This window comes from Sander lucioperca, chromosome 11 (assembly GCF_008315115.2).
Source record: "Sander lucioperca isolate FBNREF2018 chromosome 11, SLUC_FBN_1.2, whole genome shotgun sequence".
NCBI classification, from domain to species: domain Eukaryota; kingdom Metazoa; phylum Chordata; class Actinopteri; order Perciformes; family Percidae; genus Sander; species Sander lucioperca.
The window spans coordinates 30816379-30841682 of NC_050183.1; the positions used below are offsets into that span (position 1 = coordinate 30816379).

The 25304-nt window shown below is 42.1% G+C and overlaps 1 protein-coding gene across 3 annotated transcripts in view; it reads right to left on the reverse strand.

The window, feature by feature from the left end:
* The window catches only part of si:ch211-51h4.2, a 91970-nt gene extending 74606 nt beyond the window's left edge, over positions 1–17364 (reverse strand). For 2 of the 3 annotated variants that reach the window (XM_036007680.1, XM_036007681.1), the window contains exons 1-5: positions 17055–17364; positions 12012–12053; positions 9919–9992; positions 2475–2543; positions 668–767 (exon numbers count right to left, since the gene is read on the reverse strand). In XM_036007680.1, coding sequence (XP_035863573.1) covers positions 668–767; positions 2475–2543; positions 9919–9992; positions 12012–12053; positions 17055–17205 — 436 coding nt within the window. In that variant the 5' untranslated portion in view covers positions 17206–17364. The remainder of the gene's footprint in view (positions 1–667; positions 768–2474; positions 2544–9918; positions 9993–12011; positions 12054–17054) is intronic. The other variant, XM_031311979.2, reaches the window with a different exon arrangement.
* Positions 17365–25304: the final 7940 nt, after the last annotated feature.

Sequence of the window (25304 nt, forward strand, 5' to 3'; positions counted from 1 at the left end):
CGTTTGGCAAAGTAATCTATGCTGTTAGCATGGTGGCTAACACAAACGTTACTTTGTTTATGACATATCGTTTTGGCTGTGCTTGCTGTACATGCTGTCAGTGTGCTAAACGAGCACCGTTAGTTCTATTTCGTATAGGCTTCGCCCTCTAAGGCTACGCCTATACTCATAGAATCTGGAGTTACAATACGTAACTATCGTCGTTACAACCGAACGTATAACACCACATGCTTATAATGGCATTGACAATGCATAAGCGTTGAGTAGAGTAGTAAATATTAATAATAGGCTCAATTTGAGCAGTTAATATTCAAATATAATTTTATTATTAAAGATACAGAATGAAATTCAAATGGTATTACAGAGGGAAATTGAGAGCTCTAATTTCTACAGTATAATCACTTCTTTAGATTTTCTAACACAAGCGTAAATCATCTCTCACTGTGAAATGTCTATCTTTTAAAAGCTGAATCACTTAAAATATATTAAGGGCATATGACACATGTTAACAACTACCGACTAATAACAGTGTGATTCTACACAGTTAATCGCATTTTCAGATGGGTTGGACTGTAAATGCAGAGTGACAGGAGTCAATAACGCCCTGATGAATGTAAAAGTAGACTAAGAAGATATCATTCTAACACTTAACAAAAAGGTTTCTTACCTGCTTGTGCATTTTCATCATCATCCTCATCCTCATCCTCTGTGGGGGCTGGATCCTCAACGCCCACCTGATCCATCACAATACACTCTGCGACACCTGTCTAAGATCAACATTTGTTGAAATTAAAGAATGTTCTCCTTGTTGTCTGTCAACATGTATTACTAATATTAACGAGACATAATATTAGCTAAATTAAAGAATCATAAGGAAGAAGTTAGCTGTCGTTAGCATGTATGGTACATTGTATCCTATTGAAAAAGACCTTTTTCACAGCAGACATTTTGGCATGTCATAGCAGGAAAAGCACAAGTGTAATTGATAACACTGAAAATGACTGCATTCCAGGGTTCCAGTTTTGTTCATGCTTACTCACCAGTGATGAGACTAACGGCGTTATAAATAACGGCGTTACTAACGGCGTTACTTTTTTCAGTAACGAGTAATCTAATCTAATTACTCTTCCCATCTTAATAACGCTGTTACCGTTACTGCCAAAAAATGCGGCGTGCTACTATAATTGAAGCTGTTTTTTTCATCAGACCAACTAGATCTGTGAGCCGAGAGGCAAAGACTTTTTTTACTGTTCTTCCTTGGTTAGTGGGCAGTGCACGAGACAAGCGCATAAATGCTGACGATTGGCTGAGGTTGAGTAAAATTTCATGGTAAGCCAATCAGAGGTAGAATTGGGCGGGTGTTCGAAAGCACGCATAGTTGCAGGTGATTGGACGAACGCGTCTGGCTGCTCCCAGATGTTACAAACGGGCATTAATGGCTGCTCATTCAGAATACGATCTCATATTTTACGAAGATAGTTCACCGAAACGTGTTTCTGAAAACATTTTAAGCGAGAAATAGGCCATACAGTTGCTGAATCTGTCTTCGTTTCAGATCGACAAAGGTCAGTTTAAAAGATTTTGGTCAGATTTTGAGAGGCTGTTCGCCGTGCCATTTCAGGGTTACCACGTCCGACTGCCCGCCCTCCGACCAAGCATGTCAGATTGGCCAAAACCCTAATAATTTTGCCCAGTTGTGGCCTGTTGAGGGGCAATAAATATCAAAAGTTCCAAAACATCTATTGTGTTATTTGTATCGATCCACTATATAAACATAATATCTACATACATGGCATTTGATTGGAGGCTACTCTCACTTTGTCCCACAGCAAAGATTAAAATAGTTTAGATGTGTGTACATTGTTTCTGTTAATAATGTATTGTATTAAGTGTGCATTTCATTATAATATTCAGATTTATCATAAATAAGTTCTGTTAAAGAGGGGTGGAGGTGGGGTCACATTTGAGCATTTAAAAATGTACTTGAAAGTAACGCAATAGTTACTTTCTGAAGTAACTAGTTACTTTTATAATTTGTAACTGAGTAACTAATTTAGTTACTTTTTGAAAGAAGTAACTAGTAACTGTAATTACTTTTTAAAAGTAACTTGCCCAACACTGTTACTCACTGTCATGGCTTACTGGGACTTAATTTAAATGAGCCATTGTTAACTAAATATGTTTGAACTGTGCCTTTCCTGTTATGACAAGTCAAAACATCTGAAAACGATATATTTTTCTGAAGTTTAGCAGTACATCATACAGACACCCATTCTATTCAGTCAAAAGAAATTGAGAATGACACATCAGTTAAAGAACTGGCATTAAATTTTCTGGTCTGATTTTCAAGAGCTTACTGCCCTATATCATCTTTTTAGATGCACTTTTGTCACTTTTGTGCCAAAGCCTGCTCTCAGTGTTACCAATGGAGTCTAAAAAGTCCAATGCAGGAACAGGTTTCTTCAGCTGCTTACCTTAAGAGATTCTAGCTGCACCACCTGACATTTCTGAAGGAGTTCCACAAACAAGTAGATAAGCAAGGCCTGCATAGGATAGAAAATATATATTATTATGTTTTGTTTTTTAAATGGATGTAGTCAGTTCATGCTATTGCCTTCTCTATTCATTCTATTCATTTATGTAGGCTGGCTTTCAAGTCTTAACAGGAAAAAATTAGGCCCATTCGAGAAGAAATGTGAAAAGTGGATGAGAGCGGTTATCGGAAGCGGGGTGCAATGACAAAAAGCTGCAGTCAAAACAGAATTTCCAGCAGTCTTTGCAGTTTATACAGAAAGTTGTAAATTGTTTTGTGTATAAGTTAATTAATTACAAGTCATAGAAACACTCACATCCCATTTGAGCCCATCCCTATTCAATAAAATGTTTTCAGATCAATCTTCAGCTGGTACTCAGTCTCCAATAATTGTTGTTTTATTCCTGTGTATGACATTGAAGCCTTTTAAAATACTATAGACCCAATCACAATAATGTCCAGATAGAAAACTCCTCGCCCCGTACATTTTAAAGGACAATTCCGGCGCAAAATGAATCTAGGGGTTAATAACACATGGGTACCGAGTCGCTAGTAGTCAGGGCACTGGTAGAGTAAAAGGAAATCGCTATTTTATACCACTAACAAGGCTCAAAATAGCACCACACTTCCACTGTAGCATAATGAGGGTCCCTACATGTAAACCGAAGCATTGAGAACTTTGTAAGTGTACAGACAGTTTATTAAAAAGATAGTTTATAAAGACAGTACCGTTCACGTATACAGGCAGGCGCCATCTTGGGAAAACAGTCATGACCAGTCGAACCATGTCACATTCGATTAGCATGAAAACATGTCCCAGAGAACGGTCGACTAGGTACCCATGTGTTATTAACCCCTATAGGTTCATTTTGCGCCGGAATTGTCCTTTAATTTAACGACGCTGAGCCAATGGGGCGGGTCAGTGAACAAGTCAGTGGAGATGAGGACTTGTGACTCTGGAGTCAGTAGAAACAGTTGTTCGCTTCAAACGATTCACTCATGACTCACACATCACTAGTGCTCATTATTGATCCTATCAGATATTAAGACTGTACAGATGTTATTTTAAGAATCCTCACATCTCACGAGTTACCAAAAGGTTTTGTGTTGCTTCATGACATGACAACATTACTTACTAAAAAAGTAAGTAATGTTCATATTGTAGAACAATAGTTACGTATTGTAACTCCAGATTCTATGAGTATAGGCATAGCCCTCTAAGAGCTGTTGCTATTGGGTTTATCCCTTTGCGCATGCGCAGACGTGAAGATTTCTTTCGCGCCCTTGTGCCCTGCACGGGCCTCTATTACGTCCGCAGTTACTGTATATCACAGTTGCGCGACCATAGATCTGCTCCCATCAGCATTTTTCTTCAGCCAACATTGGTGAAGCAGGTGGCCTGAATCTTAGAAGGCTATGCCTATACTCATAGAATCTGGAGTTACAATACTTAACTATCGTTCTATTTTGTATAGGCTTCGCACTCTAAGAGCTGTTGCTATTGGGTCAAGGGCGAAGCTCATGTAGCTCAATGCCACCTGCGACACAAGGTCCACAATTTTTAATTAATTAATTTTTTTTAATCGCATTAATCGCATGCCGGCATTTATTCATTTATTTTACACTTCACTCGGCTTTGCGTCGTGCCTAACAGGCTACTATTTTGACCCTTTGCAGCACCGTTACTTATCATCAAGCTGCCACTTCCTCGTAACACAACCTGGATGGAGATCTTTTGAGAAGGTGGAGGAACAAAGCGACGCTTGGTCAGGTGCCTTTGGCGTTTGTTATTGACGCAAAAAGTCTCCTTTAGCGTCATATTTAGACGCGCCTGTTCAGGACTCTTGGCATCGCTTTTTGACGCTCTGGGTCGGAGCTATTAGCGCCACTATTTGATGCTCTGGGTCGGGACCATTGGCGTCACTATTTGACGCTCTCGGGACTTGCGTCTATACCTCTGGCGTCATATTTAGACGTGCTTGATTGGGACTCTTGGCGTCACTTGACACTCTGGGTCGGGAGTACGTTTAACTTGACATGCAGCTTGTGACAGTTAAGCCTGTTTTATGGTTCTGCGGAGGCTCCACGCAGAGCTTTCGCCGTAGCCTACGTAAGGGGCCTGATGTTTATACTTGTGCGCTGGTGTGTGCGTCGAGCCGGCATGTGTGTGTGTGTGTGTGGTTAGTGGGTGATAGAGCGAGGGAGAAGTGAGAGAGTGACGGCGTTTAGCTTTGGAGTGAGTACCAACTCTAGAGTCATAGTGAGAGAAACAAAGTGTCGTCCCTGTGCTTTCTGACCACGGTGGGAAATCTTTAGCAAGAAAAGTTAACCCTCTCCTTGATTTCATGTTGTTTATGGAGAAGGAGAACCAGGAAACGAGTCGGGGGAAATGCAACACTACCTAGCCACGGCCGAGCGACGTGTGTCGCTGCGACATGCGTCACTGCGACGTGTAGTTACATTTTTCGAGAGGTGCACGGCGTAGGGTCCGGTGTAGACGCAGAGGGGTCTGCGGGGGTATGCCGTCGATTCGACGCAGAAGTATAAAACGGCCTTTAGGTTTAGGAAAAGATCGTGGGACACATGGGACAAGACAGGTCACGAACCCTGGTCTCCTGGGTGAAAGTCCTGTGTTGTTTATCCATTCACCACCCCAACCAACCTCCTTGTGTGGATTTTTGGTCTTTCATATTACTCGCTACCGTTGTCACTCTTAATACGTCATCTTACAGCTCCGCGGTCAAGCTGCTGCTCTCCCCGGTGTGTTCCATACATACGCTACAGGGTGATTTTTGCGTCGGTATCTGAGAGCCACTGACTATTTTACGAGTTGGAAGTGGGAACGGGTTGACCAATGCTACACCACAAACATGCTGAAGAAACACACTGGGAGAACGACTGTTCAAACAAACAAAGGCTTTGCTTTCTTGTTTTTACACAACCAGTTTTTCGTAAATACACCTATTTAAAACAACCTGAACGAACTCAACGAGGAAACGCTGGGGCTGGCCATGACCGGAGAGAGATGACTGGAGCAGCTCACGAGGAAGCTGTTCGCTGTTCGCTGTCGGCTGCCAGAGGATACCGAGGCCAACAAGCAGCAGTGTTTTGTTGTTTAACGAGCACGGTTAGCTTAGCCGCCCGTAACACTGACTAATAAAATCAGTATCTGTATCTCTACAATTAAATGAAAAATTAAAGACAACATTGTTGCTTCAACATCCTATCCAATCAGCTCTTAGTTTAGGTGACAGCCAGGCGTTTCCCATAATTAAAGATACCAGTATTAGAAAAGCCTCAGATACTGTCTTAAATGCTGGCATCGGTATTGGCAAGTACTGGAGTTTATGCACCGATCCGATACCATGTAATTTAGCCCAGAAGAAGATCTACTTCAAAGTAGTTTATTTATGTTCTTTTTTTTCGTTATGACTCACTGTCAAACTGGATAATAAAAAAAAAAAAAGTTCTGCGGCGTTCATTGTTTGTGTTTGTTCATGTTTCACAAAGAGTTTAACCCAAGCCAGGCCTTACAACAATGATATAAATCACATCACATCCATACAGGGATAGTAGGATACAGCTGTTAAAACCTAATAAAAAAGTATATGTATTTTTGCTGATGATACCCAGCTATATGTACCTGTACAGCCAAACAACCTTTCCATTTAGAGGCATGTATATCAGACATAAAAAGATGGATGGGTATGAACTTTCTGCTGTTGAATGCTGATAAAAACAAAGCTATTAGTAGTACAACCAGCCAAACATGATCACTTGTTTAATAATCTGTGTATTAATATTGGACTATAAAGCTCGAGCATCAAAAACCTCGCTGTGATTTTTGATCCTCGCCTGACATTCCAGTCTCACGTCACGGCTATTACTAACAGCATTTTTCCATCTCAGAAACATTGCAAACATTCGACCCATCTTATCATTTTGTGATGCTGAAACTGTAATCCATGCATTTGTGTCTTCCCAACTTGATTACTGCAATGTCAGTGTTGCAATGTGTTTTTCTGGTCTTCCAAATTGTGTCACAGCAGCCAGAATACTGACAAAAACTAGAAAATATGATCAAATATCTCTGTCCTCTCTTCACTGGCTTCACTGCACAGCTGATTTTAAGGTTCTTCTTTTAACATATAAGGCCCAGCATGGACTCGCACCACCTTATTTATCTAAGCTTATTACACCAGGGTTTCCCGCAGCACTTTGCAGCTTAGGCGGCCGCCTAAGCAAAACACGCCTACCGCCTAAACTACGTCGTCAAAAAAATAAAATAAAAATAAAAAGTGAATGATCTAAATCTAATGAAGCAGAAACGCTTAATGTTAGATAACGTTCATAATAATTGGACTTTGGGTTAGATTTTTTGACAGTTTTCAGTGGTTATGAGGAGCATATGAGAGAGAAATTTGGTGATCACTGATCGTTGTTTAGGTACAACCAAACCACGTTAAGCTTTTTCACGTTAGGACTTATAAAGCCCATGAGAACAGTGGAGAGTCAACCCACAGTTGCTCCGCTCCCCTAGTGTTGCTGTTATTTAGTACAGTTGACCATATTGTGTTTTATGTTTCACGTTTACTCCCGTTTATTCAGTGGTGGTAACAGGAGTAGCCAAAGTGCGTGCTGGTTTATATAATATAGCTGTCACACAGTTAATCAGCAGTATGATAGAGTTAGTTGGTCAGTTGTATTGTGGTTGTGAGCGGCACCTTTCTTCAGAGTGTGCGTAAATGAGAAGAGTAAGTATATCTGCTGCATTTACTCATGATATTGTATTTCTTTGTTAAAACCAGCTGTTATTTCCGCTATTTAATGTGGATGAGAGTTAGGAGTTTAAGGGGTCGCCACGCTACGCGACCATTGTGCTAATTATATCCACGTTCGTATGCTAGTTTATCGCCTTCGGCTCACCCGACTCAGTAGGTCGGGTCAAAATATGTAACTTTGTGTTTAAACATGTTTATACTTTTACTACTTGTTGTTGGATCGTTGAGTACAATGTGGTTGGATAAAATAAGAAGTGGTGTTAAATATCGTTATCTGTACCGCTATCGAAGTTTCTCTATCGAGGCGTTGCTAGCTCGAACGGAACATAGCATCCGGTCCGGGGTTTTCACAATAAAAGCATCCAGCCGTTTAGTTAGTTGGAAGCTTTAAAGCATATCATTAGATAACAGGAAGTGTTGTCTTCGTTAGCGTTAACTTAACGGATGGGAGAAAATCTCTGAGAATCCCATATAATAAGTGTTTGAATCCTTTTTTCTCTGCTTACATTATTGGGGTTTAAGAGATATAGCTATATTCTGACTATTGTTTATATTACATGTAATTGTAATGTATATTACTGCTTAAGGAGGAATGAGTGTATACATATGTTTCCTTTATTTATTTGTATTTTGTTTCTCTCTTTATAGAAACCACACTCAAACTCACACACACACACACACACACACACACACACACACACACACAAGAAAGAGGAAGAAATACACAGAATAAGGATCATCTATCAGCTCTTCATTTCATACTGTGGAATATTTGGCCTTAAGTGGTGTTCTGGCCTAGCCTGGGTAAACCCTGACGAACTTCCGGCAAATTTGAGATTTGCTCTGCAAGTCAGTCTGGCGAAGAGCCCATTCAAACCCATTTCCAATGTCCCCAAAATCGAGGCACCAATCACAACCGCTGAGGCGGGCTTTACACCAATCACAACCGGTGAGGCGGGCTTTACGCAACGACGATAGCGCAACGACGGCGATCGGCTTTTTGTTTACATTCAACATGACGGCTAACGAAGCGCAGCGTCACCCGGATCGTTGGTCTGATTGGTTGGACTATCCAATGCGCCCAGAGGCATTTGAGCGGTGTCCGTTGGTGACGCCCCTTTGGAAATGAACCTTTCCCAGGCCCACCCACACTCAGTTACAACTGAGAAGGGTCTGGTGTCAACCAGGCTAGTTCTGGCCGGCACACCTGAGTGAACCTGGTGATAAAACCAGAACTAGCACCTAGACTGAGCTTCTACCCATTATCTTCACTACAGATAGCGTCCATAATAATTATTAGATTACATTTTTGGGCAACCCTAACACCGGTCTGACGGCAAACCCCAACCTACCACCTTAACTAACACATTTTCTGCGGGAAACCCTGTACACCATATACACCGGCACGCACTCTCCGCTCCCTTGACGCTGGTCTCCTGGTCATTCCCCTAGTAAAAACAAAATCAGATGGTTATAGAGCATTCTACTACCGTGCCCCTCATCTGTGGAATGGCCTCCCACTACATGTTAAAGAAGCTCACATAGTAGTCATTTTTACATCTAGATTGAAAACCCACCTCTACTTTTTATACTACAGCCAACCATAACACACCATCCTTTCTGCTTCCTTCACAAACCTTTTTCACTTATTCTCTCGTGTTGCTGGTTTTGTATTGTTTATTATTGCTGCTTTAATGCTGTTCAATTGTTTTGTTGTTGTCTGTTATTTCTGTGTTCCTTTGTTTGTAAAGTGCACTGAGACCATTTTTAATGTTGATTTTACACTTACATAAAATTTGATTGATTGATTGATTGATCTGTTAACAAACTGGTATTGGATCGGTACTCGGTATCAGCCAATACTCAAGTTCAGGTATCGGAATCGGTATCGGGAAGGTAAAAAATGGTATCGGACCATCTCTACCCATAACGCATTTAAGTTTTGCATTCGATGTAGAGCAACTGCAGCATGATTGGTGTTGTCTTTTCCTGGTTTTAGAGGCTGCATTACAGTAAAGCGATGTAATTTTCTGAACTTACCAGACTTACTAGCTGTTTTATTTTTACCTTTAACCACTTAGTCATTGTATCCACATTATGTTGCTTATTTATCAAAACTCTCATTGTGGTAATATTTTGTGAAAGCACCAATAGTCAACCCTACACTATCGCCGCAATATCGACATAGATGTATTTGGTTAAAAATATCGTAATATTTGATTTTTCCATATCGCCCAGCTCTATTTAAAGGCATTAGGGCAAGCTCCAATAGTCTTACTAACTAGAAGTGAATGGGTAATCTTTGTTATAATAGCTGCATCTGTAAATCCATATGATAATTTCTAAGGATCTCATTTTGGAGACAGTTGAGACTAATTTGTGCTTATTTCACAGTAATAATAATTATATATGTTACTTGTCAGCTCCTTTCAAGACACCCAAGGGCACCTTACAAAACATTTAAAAAAAAAAAAAAATAAATAAAAGCACAACAAATGTATCAATAGTAAAATCAAGGTGACTAGTTAACAGTATCTTACATTCCCATAGACCATGCCAGTCTTTTTAGAAAATACGAGTCCATTGAGGCTATGAATTACTTACCTGGACAAAGAAGCCAATGAGAAAGGAGACAAGGAAAGGCACCAGTCCAGCATGGGCTATCGTTACTGGAAGACCTAGAAATTTAAATGAGGTGGAGCTGTTTGTGAATTTGATTCCAACCTAAGAAGATTTGAAGGCATGTCTGACTTTTTCTCAGCGTATTTACCTGCCTGTCTATCACTGTCTCTACTCGTTTTTCTCTCTCACAGCACTCCTGTCCACTCTGGATTAAACGTACCATAACATTTTATGGATATGGGCTGATTTCAATATGAGATTTAAGTGATTCAACAAGTATTAACTTGGCAGGGCTCCACCTTTGTGGAACTACATGAAGACCCTGCTCAAAACAAAGTAGTTAAATGTAATGTCCCATGTAATTTCCACCTCTACAAAAAAACCTGTGGTGTTAACTACACTTCATAAACCACAGCTAAATTTGCTCTGGCAATGAAAACCAAGAGATGGACAGAGCCTTAATTATGTTCAACATTAACTGATATTATAAAAAGGTGGTCTTGTAGAAAGAATAAATATAGGCCTAGCTCACCAAGGTTTTCACCATCATATTAGTTGAGTCAAACATGCCTATACACACATTTCACTGCAATTACCTTATAATACCAATTATGTTAATTCTACTCAACAGTATATTTTCAGGACAGTTATTTTGTCCTATTCCTAACTGTTTAGGGAATAGGACAAAAGAGACAGGACCTACCTCATCAAGTATTTGTTTTCAATCTTATTTGTCATTTAATTTTATTATTTATCTCGAACAATCAACAATGTTGCAAAAGAAAACAAAAAAAATTAAAACCACAAAAATAAAACACAAACAACCAGAATTTACCAAAAACCAAAAAAATAAAATAAAAAAGGATTATAAAATAAAAAGGATTTTTTTATTTCATCAAATGTATTCCCTTATTCAAACTAGTCGTCAGGTATGTAGGCCTGTAACAATTTATACATAATTGTCTAATTGTCAATTTATTTACATAATCGTGGTTTCTTTGTTTAACCGCAATTAATTGCTTACATTAGCTAAGGTCTTAAAGCTATAGTGCGTAGTTTTTGCTGCCCCCATGAGGAATTCTAAGTAATGACAATAATGTCTGCACTCCCACATGATACAAGCCTTACGTGATTGCACAGTGCCCCCTCCTCCACGCAGTTGCTAGTAGCCAAGGAGGACATGGAGGATTAAACGAACATGATGGACTCTTCAGAAGAGGTAATTATCTTTACTTGAGTTTCTGAGCAGTAAAGTCACCGGACGCCACAATCATCTGAACATAGTCATACTGAGAAATACAGAGAGAGTTGTGTGGAGCTGATAGTCTTAATTCGCTTTGTAGCAACTAATTTGGCAATGGCTTGAATGTAACGGACGTTTACTAATATCAAAAAGTTACGCACTAAAGCTTTAAGGCGTATGATTGGTAATTGTTGATTTTGTTTAGATATGTCACATTTTTATTATATAAGTGATTATTGGTCAGACTATATATATTTTTTTATATTATTTCAATTGTAAGTTGTTGGCACTTGACCCTATACAGGTTCATAGCAACACAAATGACAAAGGGGGAATACAGTTAGAAAACATGTTTGATGATAATAAAGAGGCGTTGTTTACTTCATAGGCTGTGTATTTGTGTTATTACATTATCTGGGTCACATAACAGGGACATAACCAACATATGTATGCTGGAATTCATGTTCAGTTGAATTTGTTTAAATAAGTAATACATAAATAATATATTTTAAATATTTGACTGAAAGAAACAATTATATTGTTAATCACAATTATTTCTGAGACAATGCATTGTACAGTAAAATTGTTACTGCTCTACAGGTATGTTTTCCTGGAATCATAATTGGTCTGGTTTCCGCAGACGTAATGTGTAGTTTTTGTTGTGCAAGAAATACAAACAGGAAATGTATTCCCCAAATCCACCAAAGTTTCTACTAGTGTGTGTGTGTGTGTGTGTGTGTGTGTGTGTGTGTGTGTGTGATATTGAGGTTTTTGGACTGTCAGTTAACTTTTGTGATTTCTGTATCTTGAGTAAAAAGTTAAAAGTACTCACCTAAGATTCCAGTTCCCAATATTGTTGCAACTGTCAAGAAATCTAGATAGACAAACAGAGCTTGGTCAGATCAATCAAAGTATTAAGAAAGGCGCAAAATTCAGACCAACCTAAGGGTAACTATGTTTTTGTGTCTAAGTGACTGATGGGAACAACAATCTTTGACATTGATCAGTATTAAGCAAGATCGCTGCAGTCTGCAAGGATGAAACAAGCTACAATGTAAGTTAATAGGGCAATTGTCCAGCTTGTATTTATCTTCACAAAAGTGCTCGTTTTGCCATTGACAGGCTAGTCAATAGTTTATCGATTTACATGTGAAAATAGGTTGGCTCTATACACGCTAAAAGTATTTTTCAAATGGAGTCTGGTGAGTTTAGCGCTAGCAACTTTAGAGCTGTTTCTGGTTAAACAGAAAGGACTCAAAGAGGTTTTAAAGGTCTATATCTAAAGGGATCCTTTCCATTATGTTGTCAGACACTTTTTATTATTTCCTAATCTGAGCCTCTAAGTGGCAAAACGAGCACTTTTGTGAAGGTAAATACAAGATGGACAATTGTCCTATTAACTTACATTGTAGCTTGTTTCGCCGCTGCCAACTGCAGCAATACTGGACCAATGTCAAAGATTGTTGTTCCCATCAGTCACTAAGACACAAAAACATAGGAAGAAAAAAACTACCACAAATAGCGCTGCAGACAAAACGTCAACAGGTACTCTTCAGAAAAAATAATAATTAAAATGAAGAGAGTCTGATTCAATGATATGACTGCAATGTGATGAAGTCATGAGCCACTGGCATCCAGTCAAAGTAGAGTTGCAAGTCTAATGTCATACTCTCATAAATCCGGATTTTATAAACGTCAGTAATAAAAAACAAAACAATCTATGAGTTATTGATACTGTGTCAAAGAGGTGTTGAGTCAACTATACAGCAATTTTTAAAGGCTGTGTGAAAATTACCAAAGCTTCTGATTGACACCTTCAATTTCCAGGTCAGAGAAGGTTTAAAAAAGCAGATATAGGCAGGATTGCAGTGGAAGGTAAAATGACAAACCCACATTACCAACAGCCAGCACAAACTCAAAAAACTTTAGATATCTCAGCTGAGCTTTCACTGTAACTGGTCCCCCTCTACTGATCCATCTGCTTTTTCAATTTACTCTCAGTTGTAGAATGAAATACATTTCTCAACACTGCCCACATCATCTCTGAGATCGTTCATTCTCACACAATCAACTAAACGTGTCCTACCTCGCTGATATCGCTCTTGGATTCAAAGCCAACATTATAGCACATACCCCTGACCACCCGCTCCGCCTCGCCTACCTTAAAACTCATCCCTTCCAGCTGCAGATATCAACATACACTACTTTTTGAGATATCAAAAGGCATGATAAAAAAGGTTACCATTAGGCATGGGCCGGTATGAGATTCTGACGGTATGATAACCTTTGGGAAAAATATCACGGTTTCACGCTATTGCGGTTAGAGCTTTAAAATGTATTATTTTGAAATGTCTGGGTAAAAAACTTTTTTCCATTGAACACAATGTATTTTATTATGAAACATACTGCACACTGGCAGGGAAAGGGATTTCTAAACTACACTTTTTGTTGTTGGCGAATGCATCACAAATGCCCTATCGCGCAACATTAATGTAAGTGAAAAATAATTTGTGTATCCGCCTCGTGTTTCGGATCCCCTGCAAAAAATATAATGGGTTCTTCTTTGACTATTGCTACACCCTTCCACCAAGTTTTATAAAAATTGGGCTGGTAGTTTTTCCGTAACCCCTCCTGACATTCAGACAAAGAAACCAACAAACCAAACAAACAAACAAACCTAACCCAAAACATAGCCTCCTTAGCGGAGGTAATAATTAATATTAATGTCAATGGTACATTAATGTCATACCTTTGGAAACTTAATGAACTCTGAAAACAGCATTCAATTAAAAAAGGTCTTTCTGAAGACTTACTTTGATGCTAAAGCTTTCATGCATCCACTACTTATTTCCAGACAGTTCATTCCTATACACTGCAAGACAGCTGACAGACCCTTTATTGTGATGACAATAAACACCATTAACCGCCGCTCTGTCACCACATGTTGATAGCTGTATTGATGAGGCAGGTCACTTTTCTGTCGCATTCAAATCAATCACTTGCACTCCACGGACCTCCCATCATCACTAGAAATAAGCTGTCATTTTGAATCAACCTGAAAGTGTTTCATGATTCTCTTATCAATCTTCTTCTGTGCTCTCCCACCACCCCTCTAAAGATGGCTGTGGGACATATGGCGTCAGTAATTAGACATGTCATCATAATCTTTTTTGTATTGTCTGTGTTCTCACAGCTGGCGAGGCATGTAATATAGTCAGACTCAATAACTTGTGTTACAGATAGACAGATAAACAGACAGACAAAAAGACGGACAGCATTATAAGAGTGAACATTAAAATAGACCTGAACTTGTTTTTAGGTGGTGTCCAGTTTTTCGTCTTAAACTTTAACCCTTTAATGCCACGATCAGATTACACATATTTTTGTCTTTCACGACAGTCACTGTGTCAGACTAGATAGACATAATGCCATAAATTCTTGGTGTGTCTAGGACGGAAGAGTGGCAATACTACAAGTATGACACCGACCAGTCCCCCCACCGATTATCACGTGCTGTCGTCAAGTTCATAGGTCGCCAAGGAGGTGGGACAAGCAGTTGTAGCTGGTCGGTGTCCACTGCCAAGCGTCATTTCATGCTTCCTATTTATTGGGTACATCCCAGTTCCCTTATCTAATAGCTCCTCGATCTTGGCTGAACCGGAAGCTGTTCTCGCCGTCCTTAGTGAAGGCCGTCTCAAAGCTTTTATTTCTGCCCCGAGGAGCGAGGAGCGAGCATTGAGGAGGGATCGCCAAGGAGCTATAGGCGAGGATACACACGAGAGCAGCCTTCCCGGAAGCCGTACAGCTGAAGGAGTTGCTCACTCTGCCCAAACAGCTGACAAATTAATGTGATGCTTCAGAAAACATTCTAAATATAGTGTAAACTTAAACTGATTTTGATTTTTTTAGGTGGTCCTTTTTTATGTGGCTAAAATTCATTTAGCTGGTACCCTGCCCACAGCATTTCAATATTCAAAGCCACCAGACTCCTTTGACAAAAACAGTACTTTTACCTTGCAGAACACAGGAGTTGCTAGCGCTGCCTTGATTGGTTAGTGTCGTTGTGTGACTTTAGATACTTGGTTGTTTGGTCTCCAGTAGGCATGGGCCAGTAAACGATTCTGATGGTATGATAACCTTCAGCGAAAATATCACGGTTTCACAGTATTGCGTAATCACAATTACAGCTTTAAAATGTATTATTTTGAAATGTCTGGGTAAAAAACAATTTTTTTTCCCATTGAACACAATGTATTTTATTTTTAAACACACTGCACACTGGCAGGGAGAGGGATTTCTAAAGTGCACTTTCTGTCCTTGAAGACATTTTCTGAGGGAGGACCCCTAGACCCCTCAGCCAAATATGCGTAAGTCTTTGACAAACCCAGGGAAAACACTGGAGTCTACCAGAGGCGCATACATTATCATCCCCACCGCGGCAGCACCCATACAGCATCACTGTAAGCCCTCGGACAAAGTCACGGGGAGCGCGTCGACGATTTTTTTTGTTTTGTGCGACTTTAGGATTCGACCTAACGTGGCATCCACAGCAGTACATTGTTTAGCTTCCTGTCTGCTTCTGCAAACGTTACTGTACTGTTACTGTACTGAAGCAATGTCATCATACAAAAACCTACATCAGGTTTTTAGAAGGGCTTGGGAAAACAGTATTTCGACACTAAAACACACACCAAAATGTGAATGTTTGGATTTGAATCCATAAGGAACACTACTGGGAAGCTACAGAATGATATAAAAACCTCAAAAATAAATAAATAATGATCTCGCCCTTCAAGTAAAACTAAAGACACATTAAAAGCAGTAGGCTAAAGTAGAGGCAGTGTAATTGTAAAAGTAGCTTAGCTTGAGAGAACTGTCACTGTAAGCTAATTAATCAGCTTCTTCATTTATTCCTATGTTTCTCCTTTAACTGCCATATTATATTGATAGCCCATTTGCCATTAAGTTAGCCTGTAGGCCAGAACTAAACTTTACTGATAGGGACATTAGCTTGTTTGAGAACATTAAAGACAGCATGCTATGTTTCGTGTTAGCAAACAATCAGATATTATTGACGGGAAAAACCAAGCGGCAGTAAGATACTTCAATACAATGTCAACTTTTGGAAACACAGGAGCATGACGTTAGTAATTAAAAAAAAATTTAGATAATTGAGCTTGTCGGTTTAATAAATGCATGCCGAATTAAATGGTAAATCCGAATGATTCATCGAAGATCATGTTTTAGTAGGTATGTTACCTGTACTGGTATCTTTATTGCAGTATGAGCAAAAAACACACACGCGCGCGCGCGCGCACACACACACACACACACACACACACACACACACACACACACACACACACACACACACACACACACACACACACGCACATACACACACACACACACACACACACACACACAAAAACACAAACACTCACACGCACATACACACACACACACACACACACACAGAGAGTTTTTCCACGTCTGTCCTCGCGAGCGTTGTATGGCGATGTTGTAACGTTAGTGTTTCCCTCCTGTTAAAATGATTAGCGCCCCCATCCGTGGTTACGGAGTTTGGTTCAGGTTTAGGGAGGGGGAAATCATATCGACAGGGGACCAGTATTCGACTAAATACGTGCCGGTCCACCCCCTACACTCCTTCGTAACACGTCAAATGCCTTCATTCATTTCGGTTCTTCTAATGTAGTCCTATATATGTGTAGGCTACATGTATTCTGTTGTCGTGACGAACCAAATGTCGTTAAATCTAGTGTGGCAGCACATTTCCAATATATTCTGACCAGGCTAGTGAACGTTAGCCTGCTGGTGTTTGGCTGTAAACGTCGTGATGTATGTCGGTACTCACAGCACTGCAGGTAAATAAACCGCAACTTCCAGTGTCTATCTTGGTTTTTCCGCGTAATTTTGATGGACAGAGTGCTGAGACTGTTGTCGGGGATGGGACAGGGGCTTGTTTGGATTCTTATCTCCTCTGCATCGGTCGCCATCATTTTCATTACCCTATCTCTCCCCCCGCCCCCCCTTCAACTCCTCTTTCACTCTCTCTTTCGCGACGCGTGGACGCGCACGGTCCTCTGGATGCTGCAGGCGCCCGATGAATCATCCGCGATGCTCTCTGTGTTTGAAGATGAGCACCATTCAGCTTCAGCACAGTCTTTAATTAAACATTCATGGTTAAAATGAGCACAGACAGGAAGCAGTCTCTTGGGGCAAATGCAACAGCCACAGCTACATATTATACAGGCGACTATGTGCAACACCTATAGGGACTTCAATTTACTAAACCAGAAAGTAGGCTATAAAGCATTTGTTTAGACAGAAGTACACAAATTCAGCAATTTTCAATTTAAATTGTATTGCAACTCATGAGGTGGAATAAACCTTAATGGTCCCACAATGCTCCATAAAAACATCTCAGAAATTACAGGAAACTACTGTATGGGGGCTCATAAGTGACATTTTATTACATAATTGATAATATTTTATTATATAGGCTATATTTTTTAATTCAATTTCTCATTTATATGTATTCCTATTTTTATTGTTACTTATCTTCCACACATATACAATTGCTCCTGTCATGATGTCATCATGGCAGCCCGTGCTTCTTTTTTGTTCTGTGTGTTTTTGTTTGTTTTCTCTCATGTCCCTCCCTCCTGTGCCAATTACTGTGAGCTGTGGGCGCGGCTTAGCTGGCAGGTGGCACCAGGTGAAGCTCATTCCCTAATCAACCTCCTGCAGTATTTAAGGCTAGCTCTGTGATCCACTCATTGCCAGATCGTACGTCTACCAGTGTGGTATAGTTGCACTCCTGGCTCCCTGTGTTATAGCTTGTGTAGCTAAAGTATTATCTGTGTCTTTCTCTTGTTGCAGCCTGCCTTGCTTGCTCCTACTCCTGCCTGCCTTCCTGCCTGCTTGCTCACCCCGCCTGCTCCTCTCTCTGTAAGGATTGGACTCAAACTCAATTGTTTGTTGGACTCTGGAGGAGGCCTTAGCACATGATCAACGCCACCACTTCACTGGGTACGCTCTAGAGAGCGCACTGCACCCACCACTCACCACTGGATTCCCTCGACACAACCCTCCTTTTTGCCACCAGCACAATTATTGTATATATTTCACTCATTAAACACTTAATCTTGATTATTGTGTTTTCCGTCTGCTTTTGGGTTCCACCTCCTGTGCCGTTCCGTAACAGAACGATCTGGCCAAAAAGAATGGACCCAGCAGATTCTGACTCTAACCCTCAAGGTTTTTCGCTCCACCATGCGGTGGCCTCTCAAGGCATCCTGCTCGGCCAACACTCTCAGTTGCTACAAGGAATCATGGAATCCCTTCAACAGCTCTCAACCAACATGCCTCGTGTGGAAAACCATTCCCCTCAGCTTCCAGCTCAGTCTCCACCGGTTTTTTCACCTTCCCAAGCTGTACCCGTGAGTAATTTTCAACCCTGTCAACCTTTTGTGCCCGCTCCTGAACGCTATAGTGGAAAGTTAGGAGAATGTAAATCTTTCCTGTTTCAATGTTCACTAGTGTTCAGTCAGCAGCCTCTAACCTATTCTCTTGATGCTACTAAGATAGCTTATGTACTCGGGTTACTTTCTGGGAGGGCGAGAGACGGGGGGGGTAGCTTTTTGGAACAGCCCAGTGACAACTAACGCCACATCAACAATTTGTGTCTGAAATTACCACAGTTTTTGATCACCCAGTTACTAGCAGTGATACCAGTAACCGCCTGCTAAGCCTACGTCAGGGAACCCTCAGTGCTGCTGACTATTCTGTTGAGTTCAGAACATTAGCGGCAGAATTGGGATGGGATGATAGGGCGTTACAAAGCATTTTCTTTAAGGGTCTCAATGAGAATGTCAAGGACAGTTTAGTGGGTCGGCCCGAATCAAGTACTCTACCAGATTTAATCTCCCTAGCCATCCGTATTGACAACCGGTTAAGAGACGTAGAGAGAGCGGCCAGTTCAAACCCCTTTGCCTACCCGCCTGTACCCAGTCCAGCTTCTCGGATTGCTTCCAGTTCTTCTTCTGCCTGTGCTAACTCTGCTTCCGTGTTACCCAAGGAGGAACCCATGCAGCTGGGACGCAATCGGCTTACCCCTGTTGAGAGGAACCGGCGGTTCAAAGAGAAACTGTGCTTATACTGTGGGGAGAATAATCACCAACTGGTCTCCTGTCCTTCCTGTCCGAACCATTTAAACACTCAAGCTCACCAGCCAAGGACCGGGTCCTGGTTAGTCAATCAGTAATTTCCGATATTCCCTGTAGACAGCATTAACATAAAGGCTGTGTTAATGGTAAAGAGATTCCTCTCCAAGCTCTAGTTGATTCAGGTTCTGATGCTAACATTATGGATTCTGAGTTAGTCAACCATCACCAGATTCCCCTAGCCTCACTTGAGACACCCCTAGTGGTCAGAACACTCAATGGGGAGATTTTAGCTCGAGTCTCTCATGAAACATTTCCTCTGCCCTTGTTAGCTAGCAACCATCACGAGCAACTCAGCTTCCATGTTTTGCCCTCAACTAATGCCCCCATTGTTTTGGGTCTCCCCTGGTTACAGCTCCACAATCCCATTATTGACTGGTCAGCTGGTAAAATTACCAGCTTGAGCTCTTTTTGTTATTCCACCTGACTCAAGTCAGCCCAAACAACATGCATTAACACGCTCAGATCTCAACCACCAGAACCTACGGATTTGTCTACTGTTCCTATCTATCATGACCTGGCAGAGGTGGTCAGTAAAGAAAAGGCCTTATCTTTACCACCTCATCAACCTTATGACTGCTCCATCGACCTGCTGCCCGGGGCTCCACTTCCCACCAGTAGGTTGTACAATCTCTCTGCGCCTGAACGCGAAGCAATGGAGCAGTACATTGGTGAGTCCCTCAAGTCTGGCATTATTCGTTCCTCCTCGTCTCCTGTGGGTGCTGGATTTTTCTTCTATCAAAGAAAGATAAGACTCTCAGACCTTGTATTGATTTTTGTGGTTTGAATAACATAACTGTAAAGAACAAATATCCCCTGCCTCTGCTTAGTTCTGCTTTTGAGCCTCTGGTGGGAGCCACCGTTTTCACCAAGCTGGACCTACGGAATGCCTACCACCTGGTCAGAATCAAGGAGGGGGACGAATGGAAGACGGCCTTCAACACTCCTCTCGGCCACTTCGAATATCTGGTCATGCCATTCGGACTCACCAACGCTCCCGCTGTGTTCCAGGCGCTAGTCAATGATGTTCTCCGTGATCTGCTCAACCGTCAGTCGTGTACCTTGACGACATACTTATCTTCAAGAACATGGAGGACCATGTCCAGCATGTTCGACAAGTTTTGATGAGACTACTGGAAAACAAACTGTACGTCAAGGCTGAGAAATGCGAGTTCCACTCTTCTGTTTCCTTCCTGGGATATGTTGTGGAGAGCGGGCAGGTGAAGACGGACCCGAGCAAGGTACAGGCTGTAACTGAGTGGCCAGTTCCCACCACCAGGAAACAGTTACAGCGGTTCTTAAGTTTTGCTAACTTTTACTGCCGTTTTATTCGGAACTACAGTTCTCTGGTTGCTCCTATGACAAGACTAACCTCTCCCTCTATTCCCTTTGTGTGGTCTGCAGCAGCTGCCAAGGCTTTCATGGAACTCAAGGACCGTTTCTCCTCTGCCCCCATTCTCGTTCAGCCCGATTCCTCCAGCCAGTTCGTGGTGGAGGTGGACGCATCGAACGTTGGGGTTGGAGCTGTTCTCTCCCAATGTTCAGCAGGTGATAACAAGCTACACCCCTGTGCATTCTTCTCCAAGAAGTTAGCGCCTGCTGAGAGGAACTATGACGTTGGGAATCGGGAGTTGCTGGCTGTAAAACTAGCTTTGGAGGAGTGGAGACACTGGCTGGAGGGGGCCGTTGTTTCGTTCCTGGTTTGGACCAATCATAAAAACCTTGCATATATTCAGACGGCTAAGCGCCTGAACTCCCGCCAGGCCCGGTGGGCCTTGTTTTTTTGGTCGATTCAACTTCTCCCTCACCTACCGTCCCGGCAGTAAGAATGTCAAGCCCGATGCCCTCTCGAGACAGTTCTGCTCGGTTCTGGAGGAACCCATCACTCCCGACACATCATCCCTTCTACCTGCTTGGTGGCCCTGACCTGGGAGGTGGAATCTAGGGTAAGACAAGCACTCCGCACTAACCCTGACCATGGTGGTGGCCCACCGAGGTGTATGTTTGTTCCCGATTCTGTTCGCTCCCAGGTCCTCCAGTGGGGTCACACCTCCAAGTTTTCCTGCCATCCTGGAGTGGCTCGTACTCTCGCCCTCATCCGGAGACACTTCTGGTGGTCCATGGCGGTGGACGTACGGGAGTTCGTCGGGGCCTGTACCATCTGCGCCAGGGGCAAGGCGTCTCATCGCCCACTGACTGGTCTTCTCCGTCCCCTCCCTCTACCTGGTCAACCCTGGTCACATATTGCTCTGGACTTTGTCACGGGACTACCGCCCTCAAGAGGTAACGACACAATTTTGACCATTGTTGATCTTTTTTCTAAGGCAGTCCATTTCGTGGCTCTCCCTAAACTGCCGTTGGCTGCAGAGACGGCCGACCTCATGGTGAACCACGTCTTCAGAATCCACGGTATTCCTCTGGACGTCGTTTCCGACCGTGGTCCCCAGTTCACCTCAAGTGTGGAAAGCGTTTTGCCAGGCTCTGGGCGCCAAGGTTAGTTTCTCCTCTGGTTATCACCCTCATTCCAATGGTCAGACGGAGAGGGCTAACCAGGATCTCGAGTCTGCGGTGCGTATGTGCCCGCAATCCCTCTGCCTGGAGGTCACAACTTGCATGGATTGAATACGCTCACAATTCACTTACCTGCTCGGCTACCGGTCTGTCTCCATTTGAAGTTTCTCTGGGCTACTCTCCTCCTCTTTCCTGTTCAGCAGTCGGAGATTGCAGTTCCCTCCGTTCAACATCACTACCGCCGGATGCGGAGAATATGGAGGGAGACTCGGCAGGCCCTTCGAACACAACCAGCGGGTGGCCGACCGCCATCGCATCCCTGCTCCTGTTTACAGACTCAGTCAGCAGGTATGGCTCAGTTCCAAGGACATTCACTTCAGTGGTACCTCTACAAAGTTGGTCCATTTGAGGTTGAGAAGGTTAACCCCTGTGCTGTTCGCCTCAAGCTTCCTCCTGCTCTCAGGATTCATCCCACCTTTCACATTTCCCAACTGAAACCTGTTTCCACCAGCACTCTGAGCCCTCCTACCGTCGCCCCACCACCCACCCGGGTCATTGATGGACATCCTGCCTATATTGTTCGGCGGATTATGGATGTCAGACGTCGGGGTAGGGGATTCCAGTTTCTGGTCGATTGGGAGGGGTACGGTCCTGAGGAGAGGAGCTGGGTTTCCCGGGCTCTCATTCTCGACCCCTCTCTCCTCAGTGACTTTTACCGGGCCCATCCTGGGAAGCCCGGTGGTCCGCCTGGAGGTGGTCGTTGAGGGGGGGTACTGTCATGATGTCATCATGGCAGCCCGTGCTTCTTTTTTGTTCTGTGTTTTTGTTTTCTCTCATGTCCCTCCCTCCTGTGCCAATTACTGTGAGCTGTGGGTGCGGCTTAGCTGGCAGGTGGCACCAGGTGAAGCTCATTCCCTAATCAACCTCCTGCAGTATTTAAGGCTAGCTCTGTGATCCACTCATTGCCAGATCGTACGTCTACCAGTGTGGTATAGTTGCACTCCTGGCTCCCTGTGTTATTTGTTTTCCTGGTGTTTTAGCTTGTGTAGCTAAAGTATTATCTGTGTTTTTCTCTTGTTGCAGCCTGCCTTGCTTGCTCACCCCGTCTCTCTCTGTCTCTGTCTCTCTGTGTGTGTGCTCGACTCTGGAGGAGGCCTTAGCACATGGTCAACGCCACCACTTCACTGGGTACGCTCTGGAGAGCACACTGGATTCCCTCGACACAACCCTCCTTTTTGCCACCAGCACAATTATTGTATATATTTCACTCATTAAACACTTAATCTTATTGTGTTTTCCGTCTGCTTTTGGGTTCCACCTCCTGTGCCGTTCCGTAACAGCTCCATTTCTCATTATAACAAAATGAGTTTCTCATAACAAAATATGCATCATGCTATAATGAGCAACTATCAAATTATTACCACTGATGAGTACTAAAGTGGATAGTTTGTAAAGTTAGACTGTGAAAAATAATCCAAGGCTGGTACAGTATATTTTAAGAGTAACTTAATTCCAGTGATGTGCACCTCTGACTAGTCTGGTGTAGACAGTCCACCCTTTTCAAATGTAAGTAGTCTATTGGGCTTGGGTGTTATTGCTTATTACGTGCATTCTACGGTCTGTATTCAGACTTTTACAATGTATAACACTCCGTTGCCATGGACGGAGTTCTGATCATAGACTCTAGGGCAGTGGTTATCAACCTTTTTGGTCTGATCTACCCCCACAGCCATGTCTAAAGAAACTCACCCCTTCATCAATTACCAATGTATTTTCCAAATGTATAACCCTATTCATTATATAAAAGTGGTTATTAAGTTTTTCATACAATTGGACTATCAATATTAAGGTTGGTTTGGTCAGCAATCGTACTAATACTAGTCTACTTCGCTACTATTACTTAGACTGAAACTGAATATTTGACCATTTATCCACTAACATTACTTTTAGCTAACAATGTCAACCGTTTATTCAGTACTTATAACTATTTGAACTGTTTAAAGCTTTAGTGGGTAACTTTTTGATATTAATAAACATCTGTTACATTCAAGCCATTGCCAAATGAGGTTACTACTAAGCTAATTAAGACTATCAGCACCACACAACTCTCTCTGTATTTCTCAGTATGGCTATGTTCAGAAGATTGTGTCGTCAGAAACTCGAGTGAAGATAATTACCTCTTCTGAAGAGTCCATCGTGTTTATTTAATCCTCCGTGTCCTCCTTGACTACTAGCAACTGGGGGGAGGGGGGGTTGTGCGGTCACAGAAGGCTTGTATCATGTGAACGCGCCGACAGTTTTGTTGTCATTACTTAGAATTTCTCATGGGGGGTGGCAGAAACTGCGCACTAGCTTTAACCATTACTTTCAGATGTTTATTTCTACCATTTAGTCAGTCCTTCCAGAAAAATGCTGAGTTTTTTTGTGATTGTTGCGGGCAAATGCATGTGTGAAGTAAACGCAACATTTTTCAACTTTCTGCTAAAATATGACTTTTTTTGCAACGAAAATGCAGGGATTATGAAATCATGCAAGCCCCGCATATTTTGCACGGAAATCGGCAATTTATGCGGCGAAAGTGCGACATATTTGAAAAAATGCGGCCCCCGCATAAATATGCCGACTTTGGCTGATTATGCATTGAATTATGCGATCGCATAATTGCGTTTTTCTGGAGGGACTGTTTAGTCAATCATATTAACTACCTGTTTAAACTCATGCAGTTTTCTCCTACATAACTGCAACATGTAGTGTTCAGGTGTTACAGTTGACTTAATGTTGACTTCATGTTAATATGTAGATATTGTGGATTCTATTTATAAAAACATCATTTCAAAATTTTCAAATTACAGTATAGTTGGATACAATCTTTCCATGTACCCCCTAGCAACTGCAGACATACAACCTGGGGTACACGTAGGCCTACCCCTGGTTGGGAATCACTGCTCCAGAGGACCATTTTTAAAATAAAATTGTTTTTAAATCACTTTGTGCTCATGCAGTGCTCATACCGCTGATCAGTGGATCACAAAGGAAGAGAGAGGGTGAGGGAAACGTGGATCACTAACAGTGCTAATGGCAAACTGTTTAGCTTACTGGGGCAACCTGGCTTCTGCCGGAGAGCAATGCTCATCAACGGTAAAGTTAACAGTCCTGACCGGAAGGCAGGCATTATCAGTGGGTGATCTCTGTATGAACAGCCGCGTAATAAGCCATGTAATAGGTGGGATAATGTAGAGCGAGCCGGTAATTAAAGAGACAGAGCACATTGCGTCATACTCTGAAAGCCACGCCCACTGGAGGGGAAAACAAATGTACAGTATGTCCTTTTGAATTGTCTTTACAGTTGTCTGTGACAGAAGGAACAT